Source organism: Oncorhynchus clarkii, chromosome 2 (genome assembly GCF_045791955.1).
Source record: "Oncorhynchus clarkii lewisi isolate Uvic-CL-2024 chromosome 2, UVic_Ocla_1.0, whole genome shotgun sequence".
Taxonomy (NCBI): domain Eukaryota; kingdom Metazoa; phylum Chordata; class Actinopteri; order Salmoniformes; family Salmonidae; genus Oncorhynchus; species Oncorhynchus clarkii.
Window position 1 is genome coordinate 9116034 of NC_092148.1, and position 23926 is coordinate 9139959.

The 23926-nt window shown below is 41.6% G+C and overlaps 1 protein-coding gene across 2 annotated transcripts in view; it reads left to right on the forward strand.

Moving 5' to 3' along the window:
* The window catches only part of LOC139420763 (nuclear receptor ROR-alpha A-like), a 29904-nt gene extending 10726 nt beyond the window's left edge, over positions 1–19178 (forward strand). For both annotated transcript variants that reach the window (XM_071170985.1, XM_071170994.1), the window contains 9 exons: positions 12785–12870; positions 12999–13140; positions 13301–13624; positions 13728–13957; positions 14404–14536; positions 14680–14787; positions 16231–16341; positions 16891–17000; positions 17930–19178. In XM_071170985.1, coding sequence (XP_071027086.1) covers positions 12785–12870; positions 12999–13140; positions 13301–13624; positions 13728–13957; positions 14404–14536; positions 14680–14787; positions 16231–16341; positions 16891–17000; positions 17930–18088 — 1403 coding nt within the window. In that variant the 3' untranslated portion in view covers positions 18089–19178. The remainder of the gene's footprint in view (positions 1–12784; positions 12871–12998; positions 13141–13300; positions 13625–13727; positions 13958–14403; positions 14537–14679; positions 14788–16230; positions 16342–16890; positions 17001–17929) is intronic.
* The last annotated feature ends 4748 nt before the right edge of the window (positions 19179–23926 follow it).

Sequence of the window (23926 nt, forward strand, 5' to 3'; positions counted from 1 at the left end):
AGAGAGAGAGAGAGAGGAGAAGAGAGAGAGAGAGAGAGAGAGAGAGAGAGAGAGAGAGAGAGAGAGAGAGAGAGAGAGAGAGAGAGAGAGAGAGAGAGAGAGAGAGAGAGAGAGAGAGAGAGAGAGAGAGAGAGAGAGACTAGCGGTGACTCTGAGGCCTAACCATGCTGTAGGCGCACTAAGATAGTCACTCAGCAAGAGAAAGGACAGACAGAGAGAGGAGAGAGGAAAGAGAGAGAGAGAGAGACTAGCGGAGACTCTGAGGCCTAACCATGCTGTAGGCGCACTAAGATAGTCACTCAGCAAGAGAAAGGACAGACAGAGAGAGAAGAGAGAGAGAGAGAGAGAGAGAGACTAGCGGTGACTCTGAGGCCTAACCATGCTGTAGGCGCACTAAGATAGTCACTCAGCAAGAGAAAGGACAGACAGAGAGAGGAGAGGAGAGAGAGAGAGAGAGAGAGAGAGAGAGAGAGAGAGAGAGAGAGAGAGAGAGAGAGGAGAAGAGAGAGAGAGAGAGAGAGAGAGAGAGAGAGAGAGAGAGAGAGAGAGAGAGAGAGAGAGAGAGAGAGAGAGAGAGAGAGAGAGAGAGAGAGAGAGAGAGAGAGAGAGAGAGAGAGAGAGAGCGAGATCAAGATAGTGACAGTGACAATTTCACAGTGATTGTGAATTGAGGGTGAGGGTGACAACAAGAAAGAGAGAGAGAAATAGAGTTTGTGAAAGTGGGACAAGAAGACTGAGAAGTGGAGTGAAGATGATGCGAGGTAGGAGTGATGGCCTTGATTTAATGTGTGTTACTCGGTACAGTACCGTTTCTCTGTGTGTGTGTGAGAGAGAGTGTATACTGTACTGTAGCCTACATTCGAAGTATGTTTGTTTGGCTTTTTTCTGTCCCCCATTCTCCTTCCGTATTCCTCCAACTCTTCAAGTACAGCAACGTATCCGCTCATAGTCATATTCATTTCTAAACTCAAAACATGATCATGTAAATACATTTTCCAGAATGATTATAGTGCACTGTGTTTCAGCCTGTTGGCATGTCCAACATCCTCACCAGACCTGTTCCTGTTTCTTTCCAAAACCTCCAACAACTTGACTCTGTAGCTGCTCTTCAAGTTTACATTTGACATTTGAGTCATTTAGCAGATGCTCTTATCCAGAGCCACTTACAGGAGCAATCAGGGTTGAGTGTCTTGCTCAAGGGACAGATTTTTCAGGGGGTTCAGGGGTTTGGGGATTTGAACAAGCTAGGCTACCTGCCCCCCCCAAGTGTCTGCTTATTTTTGTTCTAGTTCTTCTAGAAGCATAATGGAGTCCGAATAGAACTGTTTCGTCTGATTCTACAGGGCTGTAGAAGTGATATAATGTAACCATTTACTTTGAGAATACTCTTGATAATAATGTATATATTTCAAAACATCTTGCACAGCATTATCACTTATTGTAAAAATACACAAGTGATGTAGTTATAAAATGTCAAGGTGGAAGTTGGGCCTAATCAGTCTTCAAAATATTTGATAGTTTTTGTCTAAATATGTAAATGGTTAACTATGACTACTTGTTTAGGTTGTTTTGAAACCAAATGAGGGATCTTTGAAGCGTCTAATTGGTTAGTAAGTCGGCGCTAGGACATTTATGTGTAATTTCTGTGGTCATGGATACTGTCCTGATATGATTAAGTATTTTACCTGCTTATGTTTCAAAGACTTAAATTACAGCCACACATTACCATGTTCTCTCACTACCACTCACACAGTCTGTGATGTGACACACGAGAACTACCACTCACAGTCTGTGATGTGACACACGAGAACTACCACTCACACAGTCTGTGATGTGACACACGAGAACTACCACTCACACAGTCTGTGATGTGACACACGAGAACTACCACTCACAGTCTGTGATGTGACACACGATAACTACCACTCACACAGTCTGTAATGTGACACACGAGAACTACCACTCACACAGTCTGTGATGTGACACACGAGAACTACCACTCACACAGTCTGTGATGTGACACACGAGAACTACCACTCACACAGTCTGTGATGTGACACACGAGAACTACCACTCACACAGTCTGTGATGTGACACACGATAACTACCACTCACACAGTCTGTGATGTGACACACGAGAACTACCACTCACACAGTCTGTGATGTGACACAAGAGAACTACCACTCACACAGTCTGTGATGTGACACACGAGAACTACCACTCACACAGTCTGTGATGTGACACACGAGAACTACCACTCACAGTCTGTGATGTGACACACGAGAACTACCACTCACACAGTCTGTGATGTGACACACGAGAACTACCACTCACAGTCTGTGATGTGACACACGAGAACTACCACTCACACAGTCTGTAATGTGACACACGAGAACTACCACTCACACAGTCTGTGATGTAACACACGAGAACTACCACTCACACAGTCTGTGATGTGACACACGAGAACTACCACTCACACAGTCTGTAATGTGACACAAGAGAGAGGAACAGGGACTGTGTAGGAAGACGGGGAGAGAGGGATAGTGAGTTTGGCATGAGACCGTACTGTGTTGTGAGATGGTCCTCTTAGAGCATCCTCTGCACCAGTTTCTATTTACGCATCCATATGACGCTATAGGGACTGTGTAGGCACACACACACACACACACACACACACCGTAGGCACACACACACACACACACACACACACACACACACACACACACACACACACACACACACACCGTAGCACAGCTGCCCCTCTGTGGTTGGTGCCTCAGTGTGTGTGTGTGGTAGTGTGATATACACTGAGTGTACAAAACATTACCAGGTGAAATCTACCAACCCTTATGTCACTTGTCAAATCCACTTCTATCAGTGTAGATGGGAGGAGACAGGTTAAAGAAGGAGTTTTAAGCCCTGAGACATGGATTGTGTATGTGTGTCATTCAGAGGGCGAATGGGCAAGTAAAAATATTTAATTGCCTTTGAACGGAGTATGGTAATAGGTGCCTGGCGCACCGGTTTGTGTCAAGAACTGCATCACAGTTTCCCGTGTGTATCAAGAATGATCCACCACCCAAAGGACATCCAGACAACTTGGCACAACTTTGGGTAGAATTGGAGTCAATATGGGCCAGCATCCCTGTGGAATGCATTTGACACCTTGTAGAGTCCATGCCCCGACGAATTGAGGCTGTTCTGACGGGCAAAGGGGGTGCAACTCAATATTAGGAAGGTGTTCTGAATGTTTGTACACTCAGTGTATACAGTGCCTTGCGAAAGTATTCGGCCCCCTTGAACTTTGCGACCTTTTGCCACATTTCAGGCTTCAAACATAAAGATATAAAACTGTATTTTTTTTGTGAAGAATCAACAACAAGTGGGACACAATCATGAAGTGGAACGACATTTATTGGATATTTCAAACTTTTTTAACAAATCAAAAACTGAAAAATTGGGCGTGTTTGTACACTCAGTATATATCTCCTGTGTGTTTGTACACTCAGTATATATCTCCTGTGTGTTTGTCACTGAATATAACATGATGCAGATGTCATTTCTAATATTACACACACTGGGTTCCAATTTTAATGTCAAAGAAGGAGAGGTTTCACCTTCGCTCCTAAACCCTGTTAGAATAATTTACACAACTGTAGACTGTTTTACAATGATGACATTACTTAAATACAACAGTGAACATTTCTGCATTTCGAATCTTTCATTTTTCTCTGAGAGTGGCCCACCACCATAGCCATATAGGCTTGGTTCAGGCGGCGTTCTCCATTCACAAACAGAGTCTGCTGATGCTTCTGGGGGATTCCTGTTCATATTGATGTTCTCTTACTTCAAAAGACTTTCCTTACGCTTTTGGGCGTTCAGACAGCTGCACACACATACACACTTCCAAAGAACCTCACTTTACTTCAAAGAGTTGATACCAAAATCTGAAGTAACACATTCACCCCCAAACATGACAAATGAAAGAGAGCAGTCACACAGTCACACGGTCACACACCCATCAACATTACTTGGTTTACCTCACAACTCATTATTGTTCCCCTTGGACTCAGTCTGGGGTTCAACACAGCCTTTCTAAAATGATTATGTTGAAATACGTAAGCTGCCTTTGTTATTGATTGTGAAGATTTCAGTTTTTTTTTTTACTTACGAGAGCTACAGTTCTTCTGACCAGACAGCATGGTATTACTCACAAATGACACTTTCCAAAATAACTATTCAGATGCTCCACTCAAAACAAATTCAGTGTGATGCGTATAATTTATTTTAAGATATAGTCTTCAAGCTTGTCACGTAGAGAATTCTCATGGCAATACTGTAAAAAAACAGTGTTATTTATCTAGGATTACCTTGCATAAAAATGTTGTTTTACACGATCTCTCAAAGCGCTTTCAATTGTATAGCTTCCGCATCCACTTTCAATATAGCACCCATCTGGGTGATGCACAACTTCCATTTTGAGGCATACTGTCCCCCCATCAGCTATCACCGCTCAATAACCTACCAATAACAAATACCTTATATTAAATGGGTCTCAAACAGAACAATAAACTTAAAAATATACATTCAATTAAATGTCTTAAATCCCAGAGATTCCTCTACTAATTAAGTTATATTAGTATTATAAATATGTTATAGCACATTTTTAATTGTAAAGTATTAAGAGCATATTAAGGTTAAGTGTGATGGATACATATTTGATATTTACAGCATATATATTTCTTAGTCTCAGATGTTTCATTTAAAGTCATTTCATTCTAATTATGATATTTGCTTCTATATTTTGTAATGTTTCATATTTAGGTGTTTCAAATGTGGAATTGATTCATTTATAGCAAATTGTTGAAATCTACCAAGAAGTAAGTAACGTTAAGGATCAATAATCACCCTAAATACATTTACATTTATAGCTATTTTATTCTTTGATCATATTTAACAAACATTTCTGATTCCATTTGGAGTATTTTTATTGTCATATGAATAAAAATCAAATCATATCAAGTAATTGTTATCTAGACCAACATTTTCTGACAGAAAAACACAAGTTATTTTTGGTTGAAACATGTCAGTGTGCCATCGATTAGATTTGAGATGTTATTTCAAAGTATTCACACAATGTTCCAATGTTATCTCAAGTAAATCTCTTACTCTCTAAGGATAAGCGTATGTTCTCTTTGTCATGCATCTGTATGTTGGAGGGTGTAATTTAGCGGGGTGTTTCCGGTGGAGGAAAGTTGAGGTTTTTCGTCCGTTTACAGAGCAAAATGCAGAATGCTGACAGGGGACTTTATACAAAGACAAGGGAAAGGTGCTGAATGGCACTCGCTGCTCAGAGATATTCAACCCCTTGTGAAGGCCAATGGACATTTTATAGAAAAGGCCCTTTTTTGTTAGGCTGCATAGCCTCTGATAGTGGCTTTCTACTGCCCTTCTGCATTAGCTCAATGAACGTAGTCGTGGAAACCATCACAACTTCACTGTATTTGATTTGACTCTCTTTATGTATAATACAGGGCCTTCAGAAAGTATTCACACCACATGTTGTTGTGTTACAGCCTAAATTCAAAATGGATTCAAGTAAGATGTTTTGTCACTGTCCTACATACAATACCCAATAAAGTCCAAGTGTAATTGTGTTTTTTGACATTTTTTACAAATGAATTCAAATGAAAATCTGAAGTGTCTTAATTAAGTATACAACCCCTTTGTTATGGCGAGCCTAAATACGTTCATGAGTACAAATTTGCTTAACAAGTCACATAATAAGTTGCATGGACTCACTCTGTGTACAATAATAGTGTTTAACTTGATTTTTGAATGACTACCTCATCTCTGTACCCCACACATATAATTATCTGTAAGGTCCCTCAGCCGAGCAGTGAATTTCAAATACAGATTCCACCACAAAGACCAGGAAGGTTTTCTAAGTATTGACTCATGGGTCTGAATACTTACAGTTGAAGTAGGAAGTTTACATACACTTAGGTTGGAGTCATTAAAACTCGTTTTTCTACCGCTCCACAAATTTCTTGTTAACAAACTATAGTTTTGCCAAGTCTGTTAGGACATCATGACACAAGTAATTTTTCCAACAATTGTTTACAGACAGATTATTTCACTTATAATTCACTGTATCATAATAATTCCTGTGGGTCAGAAGTTTACATACGCTAAGTTGACTGTGCCTTTAAACAGCTTGGAAAAGTCCAGAAAATGATGTCAGGGCTTTAGAAGCTTCTGATCGGCTAATTTACATAATTTGAGTCAATTGGAGGTGTACCTGTGGATGTATTTCAAGGCCTACCTTCAAACTCAGTGCCTCTTTGCTTGACATCATGGGAAAATCAAAAGAAATCAACCAAGACCTCAGAAAAAATTGTAGACTTCCACAAGTCTGGTTCATCCTTGGGAGCAATTTCCAAACGCCTGAAATTACCACGTTCATCTGTACAAACAATAGTACGCAAGTATAAACACCATGGGACCACGCAGCCACTTCACAAAATAGATGGCATCATGAGCAAGTAAAATTATGTGGATATATTGAGGCAACATGTCAAGACATCAGTCAGGAAGTTAAAGCTTGGTCACAGATGGTTCTTCCAAATGGACAATGACCCCAAGCATACTTCCAAAGTTGTGGCAAAATGGCTTAAAGTCAAGGTATTGGAGTGGCCATCACAAAGCCCTGACCTCAATCCTATAGAAAATTTGTGGGCAGAACTGAAAAAGTGTGTGCGAGCAAGGAGGCCTACAAACCTGACTCAGTTACACCAGCTCTGTCAGGAGGAATGGGCCAAAATTCACCCAACTTATTGTGGGACGCTTGTGGAAGGATACCTGAAACGTTTGACCCAAGTTAAACAATTTAAAGGCAATGCTACCAAATACTAATTGAGTGTATGTAAACTTCTGACCCACTGGGAATGTGATGAAAGAAAGGAAAGCTGAAATAAATAATTCTCTCTACTATTATTCTGATATTTCACACTCTTAAAATGAAGTGGTGATCCTAACTGACCTAAGACAGGGAATTTTTACTAGGATTAAATGTCATGAAGTTTGAAAAACTGAGTTTAAATGTATTTGGCTAAAGTGTATGTAAACTTCCGACTTCAACTAGAAATGAGATATTTCTGTATTGCATTTCCCCCAAAATTGCTAGAATTTCTAAAAACATATTTTCACGTTGTCAATATGGGATATTGTGTGTCGATGTGTGAAAATAAATTATATTTAATCCATTTTGAATTTAGGTTGTAACACAACCAAATGTGGAATAAGTCAAGGGTTATGAATTTATTTATTTTTAATTTAACCTTTATTTAACCTTTATTTAACCTTTATTTAACCTTTATTTAATGCAAGTCAGTTTTGAACAAATTCTTATTTACAATGATGGCCTACCAAACAACAAAAGGCCTCCTACAGGGATGGAGGATTAAAAATAAGAAATAAATATAGGACAAAACACACATCACAACAAGAGACAACACAACACTACATAAAGAGAGACCCAAGGCAGCAACACATGACAACAACATGGTAGCAGCACAAAACAAACACAAAATCGCTGAAGTTGGAGACTTTAATCTCCCTCACCAACTTTAAACATCAGCTGTCTGAGCAGCTAACCGATCGCTGCAGCTGTACATAGTCCATTGGTATATAGCCCACCCAATTTACCTACCTCATCCCCATACTGTTTTTATTTTATTTACCTTTCTGCTCTTTTGCACACCAGTATCTCTACCTGCACATGACCATCTGATCATTTATCACTCCAGTGTTAATCTGCTAAATTGTGATTATTCACTCCTATGGCCTATTTATTGCCTTACCTCCTCATGCCTTTTGCACACAATGTATATAGATTTTTTTTTCTTTCTACTATGTTATTGACTTGTTTATTGTTTATTGTTTCCATGACTGAGTCTTTGAATGAAGAGATTGAGATAAAACTGTCCAGTTTGAGTGTTTGTTGTAGCTCGTTCCAGTCGCTAACTGCAGCGAACTGAAAAGAGGAGCGACCCAGGGATGTGTGTGGTTTGGGGACCTTTAACAGAATATGACTGACAGAACAGGTGTTGTATGAGGAGGATGAGGGGTGCAGTAGATATCTCAGATAGGGGGGAGTGAGGCCTAAGAGGGTTTTATAAATAAGCATCAACCAGTGGGTCTTGCGACGGGTAAACAGAGATGACCAGTTTACAGAGGAGTATAGAGTGCAGTGATGTGTCCTTTAAGGAGTATTGGTGGCAAATCTGATGGCCGAATGGTAAAGAATATCTAGCCGTTCGAGAGCACCTTTACCTGCCGATCTATAAATGATGTCTCTGTAATCTAGCATGGGTAGGATGGTCATCTGAATCAGGGTTAGTTTGGCAGCTTGGGTGAAAGAGGAGCGATTACGATAGAGGAAACCAAGTCTAGATTTAACTTTAGCCTGCAGCTTTGATATGTGCTGAGAGAAGAAGAGTGCACCGTCTAGACATACTCCAAAGTACTTGTATGTCGGGGCGGCTAATGCAATCCAGTTGTAGCCTAGGTGATTTCTGATGCTCATTGACAGAGAGGGAAGATGATGAGGGAGGGGAATAGAGATTATATGTGTATCTGTGGACTAGTGTTGCATAACATTTATCTCTCTAGTGGTGCTATCCCCACTTTCCCTCTCTTCTTACCAGTCACTTCTCTCTCACTCACTGTTACTCTCATCTTCTATTATCTCCCTCTCTCCTTACCAGTCACGTCTCTCTCACTCACTGTTACTCTCATCTTCTATTATCTCCCTCTCTCCTTACCAGTCACGTCTCTCTCACTCACTGTTACTCTCATCTTCTATTATCTCCCTCTCTCCTTACCAGTCACGTCTCTCTCACTCACTGTTACTCTCATCTTCTATTATCTCCCTCTCTCCTTACCAGTCACGTCTCTCTCACTCACTGTTACTCTCATCTTCTATTATCTCCCTCTCTCCTTACCAGTCACGTCTCTCTCACTCACTGTTACTCTCATCTTCTATTATCTCCCTCTCTCCTTACCAGTCACGTCTCTCTCACTCACTGTTACTCTCATCTTCTATTATCTCTCTCTCTCCTTACCAGTCACGTCTCTCTCACTCACTGTTACTCTCATCTTCTATTATCTCTCTCTCTCCTTACCAGTCACGTCTCTCTCACTCACTGTTACTCTCATCTTCTATTATCTCCCTCTCTCCTTACCAGTCACGTCTCTCTCGCTCACTGTTACTCTCATCTTCTATTATCTCCCTCTCTCCTTACGAGTCACGTCTCTCTCGCTCACTGTTACTCTCATCTTCTATTATCTCCCTCTCTCCTTACCAGTCACGTCTCTCTCACTCACTGTTACTCTCATCTTCTATTATCTCCCTCTCAACTCTCTCTCCCGCTTTTCTTTCTTAATAAAGATCAGTAATTCCCTCTCTTTTCTGTATCTGACCTATAGCTGGTTTGGCTAAAGAGATCAGGGATGGGATGAGGGGGGACTGAGAACTCAGTGTCAATAGTATCATTTCAGTAACTGTCGAGACCATATCATAATTTACTACACTGAGGGGAGATTGAAAAGTCAAGTAAAGGTTGAGAACAGTAACATGGATCCACCTGCCATCCCTAGACGAGCTGCTGTTTGTTAGTGTGTAGGATGTCCCAGGCCCATAGTGCCGTAGCAGACACTACCATGGTGACTAGTCAGAGGAGACAGACGTGTAAGAGGTCATGTTATATTAGCTAGCTGCCATCGCTCCTCATCCGCTCCAGCAATACCACCACTGGTGCTATCAACAGATGTGAAGGAGGCTGGGTAAATGACGGCTCTGATGAAGTTGGAGCCAGGTTAGCTGTTAGCCAGGTTAGCAGTTAGCCAGGTTAGCTGTTAGCCAGGTCAGCAGTTAGCCAGGTTAGCTGTTAGCCAGGTTAGCTGTTGAGCTTAACTAGATGGATAGAACTGCCTGGGGTAAAGATGCCTGTAACAGTTAAAGATAGGGCTGCTGTGCACATCACAGAAGATCACTGACTGGTCTAGGTGATGGAGATCTATAGATATATTTGAGAGAGAGATTTATCTAGAGGCCTGTGGTCTGTGTAGGTGGAGAGATATGAGAATAAAGGACACATAGAGGAAATCGACCAATATCAGCAATGTGGCTTCAGAATAAGATGAAGAAAGAGAATAGAGAGATAGAGGGTGAGTTTGAGAGATAGGGACCGAGATGGAAACACAGTTTGCTGTGGCAGTTGCAAATTATTCGTAAGTGTTTTCAATCATCAATGATCTAATGTGGAGATGAGTCCACATCCCACACCATATGTTGTCTATGGTATTGCTGATCCTCATACAGCCCTGCAGTACATACTGGTCCTCAATCCCAAATGAATGGAAAAGATAGAAGCATACATGTGTGTATGTGCGTCAACAGTGAAAGATTGTGGGTCAGGTTGGTTTCCTGTTGTTTGAGGTTGAGAATCAGAACTGAGAGAGAAAAAAACAGAGACCACTGACACTCTCTCTCTCTCTTTAGCTCTCTCTCTATACAGTTTTGCAGGCAGTCACTCTACTTGTTTTATCTACCCACCCATCCATTCTGTCTATCCACTTTCCCATTAACATTCTCACACAATTAGTCAGTTTTCATGAAGTGTTGTTCAGCTGTTTTACTGCATATAGACAATACCATGCATGCAGTCTTTAGGGTTATAGTTTGTTACTCTTTTCAGATGTGCAGTATAGTGTGTATTCTATCAGATGTGCAGTTTAGTGTGTATTATATCAGATGTGCAGTTTAGTGTGTATTCTATCAGATGTGCAGTTTAGTGTGTATTATATCAGATGTGCAGTATAGTGTGTATTCTATCAGATGTGCAGTTTAGTGTGTATTATATCAGATGTGCAGTATAGTGTGTATTCTATCAGATGTGCAGTTTAGTGTGTATTATATCAGATGTGCAGTTTAGTGTGTATTATATCAGATGTGCAGTATAGTGTGTATTCTATCAGATGTGCAGTTTAGTGTGTATTATATCAGATGTGCAGTTTAGTGTGTATTCTATCAGATGTGCAGTTTAGTGTGTATTATATCAGATGTGCAGTTTAGTGTGTATTATATCAGATGTTCAGTTTAGTGTGTATTATATCAGATGTGCAGTTTAGTGTGTATTATATCAGATGTGCAGTTTAGTGTGTATTCTATCAGATGTGCAGTTTAGTGTGTATTATATCAGATGTTCAGTTTAGTGTGTATTATATCAGATGTGCAGTTTAGTGTGTATTATATCAGATGTTCAGTTTAGTGTGTATTATATTAGATGTGCAGGGGGTTTCTCAGTTTCACCGCAGACTGCCCTCTCTTACGGCCTCTGGGAGATTCCTGTGGCACCTGAAAAGAGGGCACAAACACTTGACACACTGACACACACATTTCACACAATTAAATGCTGTACTGTAAACACAAGGGATTGTCTCATCGCTTGACAAACTAACTTACACACACCAACACAAAGAAAGACAAACACTCTTCCCGAACTCTAAAATCACGACAGAATAGCGTATTTATTTTCATATGTTCTGAATGTAATAATGTATGATTTGTTGAATGATGAGGAGGGGGGAGGAAGAGGGTGGGGGGTGGGGGGGATGGACATTCCTGACAGTGTCAACCAAGATGAAAGACTCTATTACTGGCAGCACTATCCTTTATGAGACAGATAGAGAGAGAGGGATGGAGAGAGCGAGAGGTGAGATGAAAGAAGGATAGTCAGAGCAAAAGAGAAGCCAGTTAACCACTTGAAAAGACTGAGGTTGACACCTTCACCTCCTCTTCCTCTCTCCATTCGCAAATATTCCCCCTCTACTGTTGTCTCTTCTGTCTGTCGCTGTGTATTTGATGTCATTCGGTTCATTTTTAACAATGTAAGAAATGCTAATGAGAGGAAAACAGAATGTTCATTCTTTCACTCTGATTGCAAAGTTTGATGACAACCAAGCAAACTGTCTCTTTTTAACAAGCCCGTATTATTGTTGCAAAGCTGCGTGTGTGTGTGTTTGTGTGTGTGTGTGTGTTCATGTGAAGTGTTGTTGATTTGTTAGGGGAATGGTCAAACCTCAGTGGGATAGATATACTGACATACCTGCTGAACACACACAACGCAGGTGTCACGTAATCAGGTGTCACATACACAGACCAAAAACCCGTTTTCCACTCCATATTTGTGTGGTCAACCAACTTTCTGATTTTGTGTTAATGTTACCTCTCTGCAGTCTAGGTTTCTCTTTCCCCTTCCTGCCCTCAATTCTCTTTACCATCATCTATATTTCACTTTCTCTTCTCCCCTAAGTCTCCCTAAGTCTCCCTAAGTCTCCCTAAGTCTCCCTAAGTCTCCCTAAGTCCCCCTAAGTCCCCCTAAGTCTCCCTAAGTCTCCCTAAGTCTCCCTAAGTCTCCCTAAGTCTCCCTAAGTCTCCCTAAGTCCCCCTAAGTCTCCCTTATAGACAGTTCTGAATGGGCTCACACTGTAGTTCTGAAAGATCTGGGTTTGGACATTGGCTACATTGGCTCTTCTGGCCAACGTAGTCCACAGGTGTTTGTGTTACTGTGAACTGTAATGTGTGTGTGTTAACTGTAATGTGTGTGTGTTAACTGTATTGTGTTACTGTGAACTGTAATGTGTGTGTTAACTGTATTGTGTTACTGTTAACTGTAATGTGTGTGAACTGTAATGTGTGTGTTATTGTGTGTGTAGCTCAGATTGAGGTGATTCCCTGTAAGATCTGTGGTGATAAATCATCAGGAGTTCACTATGGAGTCATCACCTGCGAGGGCTGCAAGGTGAGACTGCAGCACTACACACCTGATTTCTCTCTGACCAAGCAGACATAACAAACTGTGTGGTCAACTGTGTGGACTTATTTCCAGGGGTTTCATTGGTTATGTCAATGGTCTTCTCTCCCCCTCAGGGTTTTTTCCGGCGTAGCCAGCTGCCGTCCGTGTCCTACTCCTGTTCCAGACAGAGTAACTGTCCTATAGACAGAGCCAGCCGCAACCGCTGCCAGAGCTGCCGACTGCAGAAGTGTGTGACCCAGGGCATGAGCCGGGATGGTGAGACACGCACACACATAAAAAAAGATGTCTCCTGGTAAAGTAAATGTTGAATAAATACACACTTTTAAATCACTTTACTTAAAAAAATATATTTTATTTAACTTTAAATGAGGGTAATTCAACTCATCTCCACCACAAACTGTTTTTGTTTCCCCAGCGGTGAAGTTTGGTCGGATGTCGAAACGTCAGCGGGAGTCTCTGCGTGCCGAGGTGGAGAGACACCGTCAGCAGCAGCAGCAGCATCTCCAGGCAGAGGCCCAGCCCGCCCTGCCCTACCCCAGCAAGGCATGCCGTTTCCGGACACCCCACCTGCTCCAGGCCCCGGCTCCGGCCTACTCCTTCCCTGGAGAGCCAGAGCTGCCCCCCTGCCCGACAGATGTGCTCCCCTACCTGGTGTGCTCCCCAGGCGAGTCCCAAGCTCCAGGTCTGGCCTACCAGGGCTCCTGTGTGTCTCCTGGTAGTGGGCACTCAGACGAAAGAGGTAAGGCAGTGGATACATACTGTACACACACTCGAACACATCATCAGACCAGCACTGTTTAATATCTATTAGCCCTTCCTCCTTCTCACTCCGTCTTCTTCAGGGTTCGACTCCCGTCAGTCGTCTCCTGACCAGACGATAGGGATGGGAATTAGACCGTTTGACCCAGAAGACCCCTACTGCCCTTACCGCCCCTCCCTGCTACACATAGAGGAGCTGTGTGACAGTGTCGTGCGGTCCCATAGGGACACCAGTCAGTTCAGACTAGAGGAACTACAGGCTCTGAGATGGAAGTTGTTCAGCAGAGAGGAGATCCATGCCTACCAGAGCAAGGTACTGTACCAACACATCACTGGTCTCTTATAAATCCTCAGTCAGTCATCAGTAATAAATAACAGTTTCATTAATAAGTTAAAAGAAGTCTGACCCCTGAAATCAAGTTTTTCATTTTATTTTTTATTTGACCTTTATTTAACTAGTCAGTTAAGAACAAATTCTCATTTTCAATGACGGCCTAGGAACAGATTTTTACCTAGTCAGCTCGGGGACTTGATCTTGCAACCTTTCAGTTACTAGTACAACGCTCTATCCACTAGGCTATCTGCCGCCCCAGATGTGAAGACATCTTGTTTCTCTCTTCTCCTTTTCACCTCTTTTTGGAATTCCCTCTCCCCTCACACCTCTCTTTTTCTCTTGTCTCCCTCCCTCCCTCCCTCCCTCCCTCCCTCCCTCCCTCCCTCCCTCCCTCCCTCCCTCCCTCCCTCCCTCCCTGTCTCCAGTCAGTAGATGAGATGTGGCAGCACTGTGCCGTGAGGCTGACTGAAGCGGTACAGTACGTGGTGGAGTTTGCCAAACGCATCCCAGGGTTCCGTGGGCTTGGACAGAACGACCAGATCACCCTGCTCAAGACTGGTGAGCCGAATCCACCTGTCAATCACTACTTACTACACTGTCCTCTCTCAAGAAAAGTCTTCCTGTAAGAAGTGCACATTGCCATTATTAAACATTCTTGACCCTCTCTCTCTCTCTCTCTCCCCTCCATCTCTCTCTGTCAGGATCGATGGAGGTGGTTCTGGTTAGAATGAGCAGGTGTTTTAACACAGAGAACAGCACCGTCTTCTTCGATGGGAAGTTTGGCAGCACTGAACTTTTCAAGTCTCTGGGTTAGTCCATTGGTTCCTAGTCTTAGCTGTTGAATGGATGCTACAGTGAACTTTTCAAGTCTCTGGGTTAGTCCATTGGTTCCTAGTCTTAGCTGTTGAATGGATGCTACAGTGAACTTTTCAAGTCTCTGGGTTAGTCCATTGGTTCCTAGTCTTAGCTGTTGAATGGATGCTACAGTGAACTTTTCAAGTCTCTGGGTTAGTCCATTGGTTCCTAGTCTTAGCTGTTGAATGGATGCTACAGTGAACTTTTCAAGTCTCTGGGTTAGTCCATTGGTTCCTAGTCTTAGCTGTTGAATGGATGCTACAGTGAACTTTTCAAGTCTCTGGGTTAGTCCATTGGTTCCTAGTCTTAGCTGTTGAATGGATGCTACAGTGAACTTTTCAAGTCTCTGGGTTAGTCCATTGGTTCCTAGTCTTAGCTGTTGAATGGATGCTACAGTGAACTTTTCAAGTCTCTGGGTTAGTCCATTGGTTCCTAGTCTTAGCTGTTGAATGGATGCTACAGTGAAATTTTCAAGTCTCTGGGTTAGTCCATTGGTTCCTAGTCTTAGCTGTTGGATGGATGCTACAGTGAACTTTTCAAGTCTCTGGGTTAGTCCATTGGTTCCTAGTCTTAGCTGTTGAATGGATGCTACAGTGAACTTTTCAAGTCTCTGGGTTAGTCCATTGGTTCCTAGTCTTAGCTGTTGAATGGATGCTACAGTGAACTTTTCAAGTCTCTGGGTTAGTCCATTGGTTCCTAGTCTTAGCTGTTGGATGGATGCTACAGTGAACTTTTCAAGTCTCTGGGTTAGTCCATTGGTTCCTAGTCTTAGCTGTTGGATGGATGCTACACTGCCCTCCATAATTATTGGGAAAGTAAAGTATTGTTTATTCTTATGGCTCTATACTCCAAAAGTTTGGATTTGAAATCAAACCATGACTGAGTTAAAAGTGCAGACTGTCCTCTTTAATTTGAGGGTACATAGCACGCCCATTTTAGGGGACCAAAATGATTGGGACAAATTCACATATATGTGTATTAAAATAGTAAAACGTTAAGTATTTGGTCCCATATTCATAGCACACAATGACTACATCAAGCTTGTGGCTCAAAACATTTATTGGATGCATTTGCTGTTTGTTTTGGTTGTTTCAGATTATTTTGTGCCCAATAGAAATGAATGGTAAATGATGCTTTGTGTCATTTTGGAGTCACTTTTATTGTAAAGAATAGAATATGTTTGCTAACACTTCTACGTTAATGTGGAGGCTGTATGATATTTGTGTGTCTAACCTTCTGAACTTTAACTTCAAATACAAACTTTTGGAGTATAGAGCCAAAATATTTTTTTAAATCCTTCACTGTCCCAATAATTACAGAGGACACAATCTCATATTAACTTTTCCAATTGCTTCCTAGTCTTAGTGATGCTAACTCTGCTAACTGTGTTGGTCCAGGCTGTGGTGATCTGATGGTGGCGGTGTTTGACTTTGCTCACAGTGTGTGTGCCCTGAGACTGACTGAGCAGCAGATGGCTCTCTTCAGCTCACTGGTGCTCATTAACCCCGGTAAGACACACAAATGTACACACATTCTGTAAAATGATACTGCAGATAATCTTAGTACAATAAAGTTATAGATCAGCAAAGTCATAGATCTGTAAAGTCACAGATCCGTAAAGTCATAGATTCGTAAAGTCATAGATCCGTAAAGTCATAAATCAGTAAAGTCATAGATCCATAAAGTCATAGTCATAGATCCATAAAGTCATAGTCATATATCCATAAAGTCATAGATCCGTAGTCATAGTCATATATCCATAAAGTCATAGATCCGTAAAGTCATATATCCATAAAGTCATAGATCCATAAAGTCATAGATCCATAAAGTCATAGTCATAGATCCGTAAAGTCATAGATCTGTAAAGTCATAGATCTGTAAAGTCATAGATCTGTAAAGTCATAGATCCGTAAAGTCATAGATCCGTAAAGTCATAGATCCGTAAAGTCATAGATCTGTAAAATCATAGAACATAATAAGCTGATTAATGGTATAACATTTTCTATTTTATCTCTTTTAATCTTTTTTTGTGTGTATTTTTGTTTGTGTGTGTGTAGATCGCCCCTGTCTTGAGGATAGAAGCAGAGTACATAGAATGAGAAGAGACTTGGAGGTATGCCTCAGTCACATGCTACGCAGAGACAACCAGGAGAGTCTTCAGCACAAGGTAACACACATAGTCACTTACACATACACGCACACACACAGGCACACACACACAGGCACTTGCACATACACACTCACAGACACACACTCACGCATTCAAGTTTGACGTAGTAGTGAGTGGAGAGCGTTACCAGTGGTGTAAAGTACATAAGTAAAAATACTTTAAAGTACAACTTAAGTAGTTTTTTGGGGTATCTGTACTTTACTATACTATATTATATTTTTGTCAACTTTTACTTTTACTTCACTACATTCCTAAAGAAAATAATGTTAATGTACTTTTTACTCCATACATTTTCCCTGATACCCAAAAGTACTCGTTACATTTTGACAGGAAAATGTTCCAATTCACACACTTATGAAGAGAACATCCCTGGTCATCCCTACTGCCTTTGATCTGGCGGACTCCCTAAACACAAATGCTACATTTGTAAATGATGTCTGAGTGTTGGAGTGTGCCCCTGGCTAGCTGTAAATGATGTCTGAGTGTTGGAGTGTGCCCCTGGCTAGCTGTAAATGATGTCTGAGTGTTGGAGTGTGCCCCTGGCTAGCTGTAAATGATGTCTGAGTGTTGGAGTGTGCCCCTGGCTAGCTGTAAATGATGTTTTTATGTTGCCATCTGGTTTGCTTAATATAAGGACATTGAAATGGTTTATTCTTTTAATTTTGATACTTAAGAACATTTGAGCAATTCCATTTACTTTTGTACTTAAGTATATTTTTAACCTAATACTTTTGGACTTTTACTCAAGTAGTATTTTACTGAGTGACTTTAACTTTTATGTGAGTCATTTTCTGTTTAGGTATCTTTACTTTTACTCAAGTATGACAATTTAGTACTTTTTCCTCCATTGGTGTTTACCTTCTATGACATCACAAGACAGTGTGTAGAACTGTCATTGACTAGCTGTGTGTGTGTGATGTCCCCAGCTCTACCAGAAGGTGTCAGTGTTGCGGTCTCTGTGCAGTCTTCATGTGGAGAAGCTGCACTGGTTCAGCCAGCGCTACCCGCTCACCGTCCACTCTGTCTTCCCTCCTCTATACAAGGAGCTGTTCACCTCTGACCTGCCTTCTGTGGACTCCCTCTGAACTCCCTCTGAACTGCACCGTACATGTTGACAGATAATTAGACAAAGAAACATGCATACAGTAGACAGACACACACAAACACACACAGAAACACAGACACACAGAGACACAGACACTCAGAGACACAGACACACAGAGACACACACACTCAGAGACACAAACACTTCCACAGAGACACAGACACACACAGACACTTAGAGACACACAAACACACACAGACACACAAACACTCAGAGAAACATACACATAGACACAGACACACAAACTTAGACACACAGAGACACAGACACATGAGAATGCATTGATAACATGAGATGAAATTACTTTGAATGCTTCACTTGTTGAATAAATCTATTTTTGTCATTTCAGAGAGCAATTATTTGCTTTGATGGTAATTTCAGTAGCCTATTAGTGATTGGACATTGAAGCGATTTTCATGCAAAACAATGTTTTATACGTTGTTGTTTTGTTTTTCCTTTTTGAGAGTGTTATTTCGTCCTTGAGATTATGTTATTTTTACTCAGGGCGGCTGTTGTGACTGTATCCAGACCAGTTGCTAGCTGGTATAAATGACCATATTTAGATGATCACTATGAAATCTAATGGGTGTTTTCTGAGTTGTTTTTAAATGTGTGACTTTACAGAGTTGGCTAACCCATCAGACTGAGTACCTGAACTATAGCCCATGGGCCCCACGATTCAGGACCCAAAACACACAGTCAAGTATATAGCTAGTCTTCTCAAAGAACTGTGTGTGGATCAAATTTGACCAACAATCCTATCTGTCTCTATCGAGCTTTAAAAGAGGCTGTGTGTTGCATTAAAACAGAGTCAGAAATCCTAGACAGGCAGAAATGTAAATATGAATAATCTAGAACATATAGAACGTAGATGCTGGGTAATATTGCTGTAGGACTACAGTATGTAGGCATTTGAATGACTAACTTTGAGCATGACTGTTATTGTAAACAGATTTCACAAACATTACCAGTGTGTTTCTTTAACATTCTCTCTCTGTTAGTTTGTCTCCTAAGTGTTACCATGGTGATTCCCATGGCTTCCAATAAACTGCTGACATGATTTAAAAAATTACTGGTGTTCCTGTATTGTCTGTTTTCCCAATGTACAAAATAGGATGTTTAATTGCATGCCAGGAAGGGAAACAGGAAACATAGCGGGAGAGAGCTCAGTGCATGCAGCTGCACACTGGTAGAATTGACATGTTTTAACGACACATCTATGACAAAACACACACAGACATTCCTGCTTTGAGCCGTCCTCAACGGTGTGTGTGTTTGATTCATAGACAACCCAATGAGCTGAGTGTGTTCTATCGACATCTGTGTGTATTTGTGTGAGAGAGAGCGTGGTGAAAGCAAAGTAGACCCCAGCACACTGCTGAATGCTGCGGCTGTTCATCGACTGCAATGTCCAGGCTTGAATCATCATTTCCACTTGAGTTTCAAATGTAACTTAGACACGCATTGATGTCATTGACAGTCAAAATTCAACTTAAGTGGGAGTTATGATTCACCCCTTGATGAACTGCAGAGGCATTCAGCAGTGTGCAGATCTGTCGGTCTTTCTTTCATGACTTTACCTTCAGTACCTCGTAGCTGAAAGTAGCCTAACTGGATGTGGGTACAGAACACCACTTCTTAACTGTGTGTGAGAGTGGCAGTGGCTGACATTCAGCTGAGCTTCGTTGTGTGTATGGGAAGACTTTTGTTCGGTCTAAGAGTTTGTTTGAGAGAACTGAAGAATGTTGTTGACTGAGCTTCCAAGGAGAAGTGACTAAGACCGGGGTGAGTTAGGACATGATTAAGACAACCACTGTCTCTCCGCCCTACAACGCAAACGCTTCAAATCCGGTCAGAGAGGTTGCCCAGCGTTCAGGGACTAGGATCAGTCCCACACAGTAACAGTGAGAGGGAGAGTTACATGTGGTCTCTCTGAGTTGTTTTTTTGCTGTGCTCTCTGGCCTTTCCTAGGGAATGTGTGTTCTGTTCCAGCACAAACACATTTCTGACTTACCGGTTCTTCTAGACACATCTCAGAACAAAAAGTCTCAGTCAAATCTGGCATACAATCTCTGAACCATCAAAAGTACTAATTCTGTGAGATTAAAGTACTGTTTGAAGACTATCGGTAGATTGTCCCTTGAATTTTAGTCATATAAGCTATCTTACTCTTCCTCCTCCTCTTAATTCTGCTTTTCATGGGAAGTTCTAAAGCTGAGAAACACTGCTCAGGGACATTGTGTTTGTGTGTCACCCATGAAGGGGAGGAGGGATGAAGGGACAGAGGGAAAGGAAAGGGGTAAAAGGGTGAGTCAAGGGGGAGCCACAGTCTGTGGATTTACAATGGAATCCTTCAGTGTTAACTCTGCACTGGATTAACTGGGGCGGCAGTGGTTAGAGTGTTGGGCCAGTGACTGAAAGGTTGCTGGATCAAATCCCCAAGCTGTTAAAAATCTGTCCTTCTGCCCCTGAACAAGGCTATTCCCCGGTAGGCTGTCATTGTAAATAAGGATTTGTTTTTAACTGACTTGCCTAGTTAAATCAAATTATTATTATTCTGCGTGTGCACAGTAGCTATGTTTCTAATAACTTCTCCTTATTGGAAAGTAATTGTCCTGTGATTCTTAACTGACTTGCCTAGTCTAATAAAGGTGAAATTTAAAAATTAAAAAAGGCCTATTTCTATTTTGCCCTGTTTATCAAAAGTGTTGGAAAAACTTGTCAATAATCAACTGACTGACTTTCTTGATGTCTGTAGTATTCTCTCAGGTATTGAATCTGGTTTCTGCTCAGGTTATGGATGTGTCACTGCAACCTTAAAGGTCCTCAATGATGTCACCATTGCCCTTGATTCTAAGCAATATTGTGCTGCTATTTTTATTGACTTGGCCAAAGCTTTTGATACGGTAGCCCATTCCATTCTTGTGGGCCGGCTAAGGAGTATTGGTGTCTCGGAGGGGTCTTTGGGCTGGTTTGCTAACTACCTCTCTCAAAGAGTGCAGTGTATAAAGTCAGAAAATCTGCTGTCTCAGCCACTGCCTGTCACCAAGGGAGTACACCAAGGCTCGGTCCTAGGCCCCACACTCTTCTCAATTTGCATCAACAACATAGCTCAGGCAGTAGGAAGCTCTCTCATCCATTTATATGCATATGATAGTCTTATACTCAGCTGGCCCCTCCCCGGATTTTGTATTACATTCTCTACAACAAAGCTTTCTTAGTGTCCAACAAGCTTTCTCCAACATTAACCTGGTTCAGAACACCTCCAAAATAAAGGTCATGTGGTTTGGTAAGAAGAATTCCCCTCCTCCCACAGGTGTTATTACTACCTCTGTGAGGTAGTCACCTCATACAAGTACTTGGGAGTATGTCTAGACGGTGCACTGTCCTTCTCTCAGCACATATCAAAGCTGCAGGCTAAAGTTAAATCTAGACTTGGTTTCCTCTATCGTAATCGCTCTCCTTTCACCCCAGCTGCCAAACTAACCCGGATTGATGATGATCCTACCCATGCTAGATTACAGAGACATCATTTATAGATCGGCAGGTAAGGGTGTTCTCGCGTGGATAGATATTCTGTACCATTCGGCCATCAAATTTGTCACCAGTGCTCCTCATATAACACTGCACTGCACTCTATACTCCTCTGTAAACTGGTCATCTCTGTATATCTGTCGCAAGACCCACTGGTTGATGCTTATTTGTAAAACCCTCTTAGGCCTCACTCCCCCCCTATCTGAGATATCTACTGCAGCCCTCATCCTCCACATACAACACCCGTTCTGCCAGTCATATTCTGTTAAAGTTCCCCAAAGCAAACACATCGCTGGGTTGCTCCTCTTTTCAGTTTTCTGTAGCTAGCGACTGGAATGAGCTGCAACAAACACTCACACTGGACAGTTTTATCTAAATCTCTTCATTCAAAGACTCAATCATGGACACTCTTACTGACAGTTGTGGCTGCTTTGCATGATGTATTGTTGTCTCTACCTTCTTGACCTTTGTGCTGTTGTCTGTGCCCAATAATGTTTGTACCATGTTTGTGCTGCTACCATGTTGTGTTGCTACCATGTTGTTGTTATGTTGTGTTGCTACCATCCTGTGTTGTCATGTGTTGCTGCCTTGCTATGTTGTTGTCTTAGGTCTCTCATTATGTAGTGTTGTGTTGTGATGTGTTGCTGCCTTGCTATGTTGTTGTCTTAGGTCTCTCATTATGTAGTGTTGTGTTGTGATGTGTTGCTGCCTTGCTATGTTGTTGTCTTAGGTCTCTCATTATGTAGTGTTGTGTTGTGATGTGTTGCTGCCTTGCTATGTTGTTGTCTTAGGTCTCTCATTATGTAGTGTTGTGTTGTGATGTGTTGCTGCCTTGCTATGTTGTTGTCTTAGGTCTCTCATTATGTAGTGTTGTGTTGTGATGTGTTGCTGCCTTGCTATGTTGTTTTCTTAGGTCTCTCATTATGTAGTGTTGTGTTGTCATGTGTTGCTGCCTTGCTATGTTGTTGTCTTAGGTCTCTCATTATGTAGTGTTGTGTTGTCATGTGTTGCTGCCTTGCTATGTTGTTGTCTTAGGTCTCTCATTATGTAGTGTTGTGTTGTCATGTGTTGCTGCCTTGCTATGTTGTTGTCTTAGGTCTCTCATTATGTAGTGTTGTGTTGTGATGTGTTGCTGCCTTGCTATGTTGTTGTCTTAGGTCTCTCATTATGTAGTGTTGTGTTGTCATGTGTTGCTGCCTTGCTATGTTGTTGTCTTAGGTCTCTCATTATGTAGTGTTGTGTTGTCATGTGTTGCTGCCTTTCTATGTTGTTGTCTCAGGTCTCTCATTATGTAGTGTTGTGTTGTCATGTGTTGCTGCCTTGCTATGTTGTTGTCTCAGGTCTCTCATTATGTAGTGTTGTGTTGTCATGTGTTGCTGCCTTGCTATGTTGTTGTCTCAGGTCTCTCATTATGTAGTGTTGTGTTGTCATGTGTTGCTGCCTTGCTATGTTGTTGTCTCAGGTCTCTCATTATGTAGTGTTGTGTTGTCATGTGTTGCTGCCTTGCTATGTTGTTGTCTCAGGTCTCTCATTATGTAGTGTTGTGTTGTCATGTGTTGCTGCCTTGCTATGTTGTTGTCTCAGGTCTCTCATTATGTAGTGTTGTGTTGTCATGTGTTGCTGCCTTGCTATGTTGTTGTCTCAGGTCTCTCATTATGTAGTGTTGTGTTGTCATGTGTTGCTGCCTTGCTATGTTGTTGTCTTGGGTCTCTCATTATGTAGTGTTGTGTTGTCATGTGTTGCTGCCTTGCTATGTTGTTGTCTCAGGTCTCTCATTATGTAGTGTTGTGTTGTCATGTGTTGCTGCCTTGCTATGTTGTTGTCTTAGGTCTCTCATTATGTAGTGTTGTGTTGTCATGTGTTGCTGCCTTGCTATGTTGTTGTCTCAGGTCTCTCATTATGTAGTGTTGTGTTGTCATGTGTTGCTGCCTTGCTATGTTGTTGTCTTGGGTCTCTCATTATGTAGTGTTGTGTTGTCATGTGTTGCTGCCTTGCTATGTTGTTGTCTCAGGTCTCTCATTATGTAGTGTTGTGTTGTCATGTGTTGCTGCCTTGCTATGTTGTTGTCTTAGGTCTCTCATTATGTAGTGTTGTGTTGTCATGTGTTGCTGCCTTGCTATGTTGTTGTCTCAGGTCTCTCATTATGTAGTGTTGTGTTGTCATGTGTTGCTGCCTTGCTATGTTGTTGTCTTAGGTCTCTCATTATGTAGTGTTGTGTTGTCATGTGTTGCTGCCTTGCTATGTTGTTGTCTTAGGTCTCTCATTATGTAGTGTTGTGTTGTCA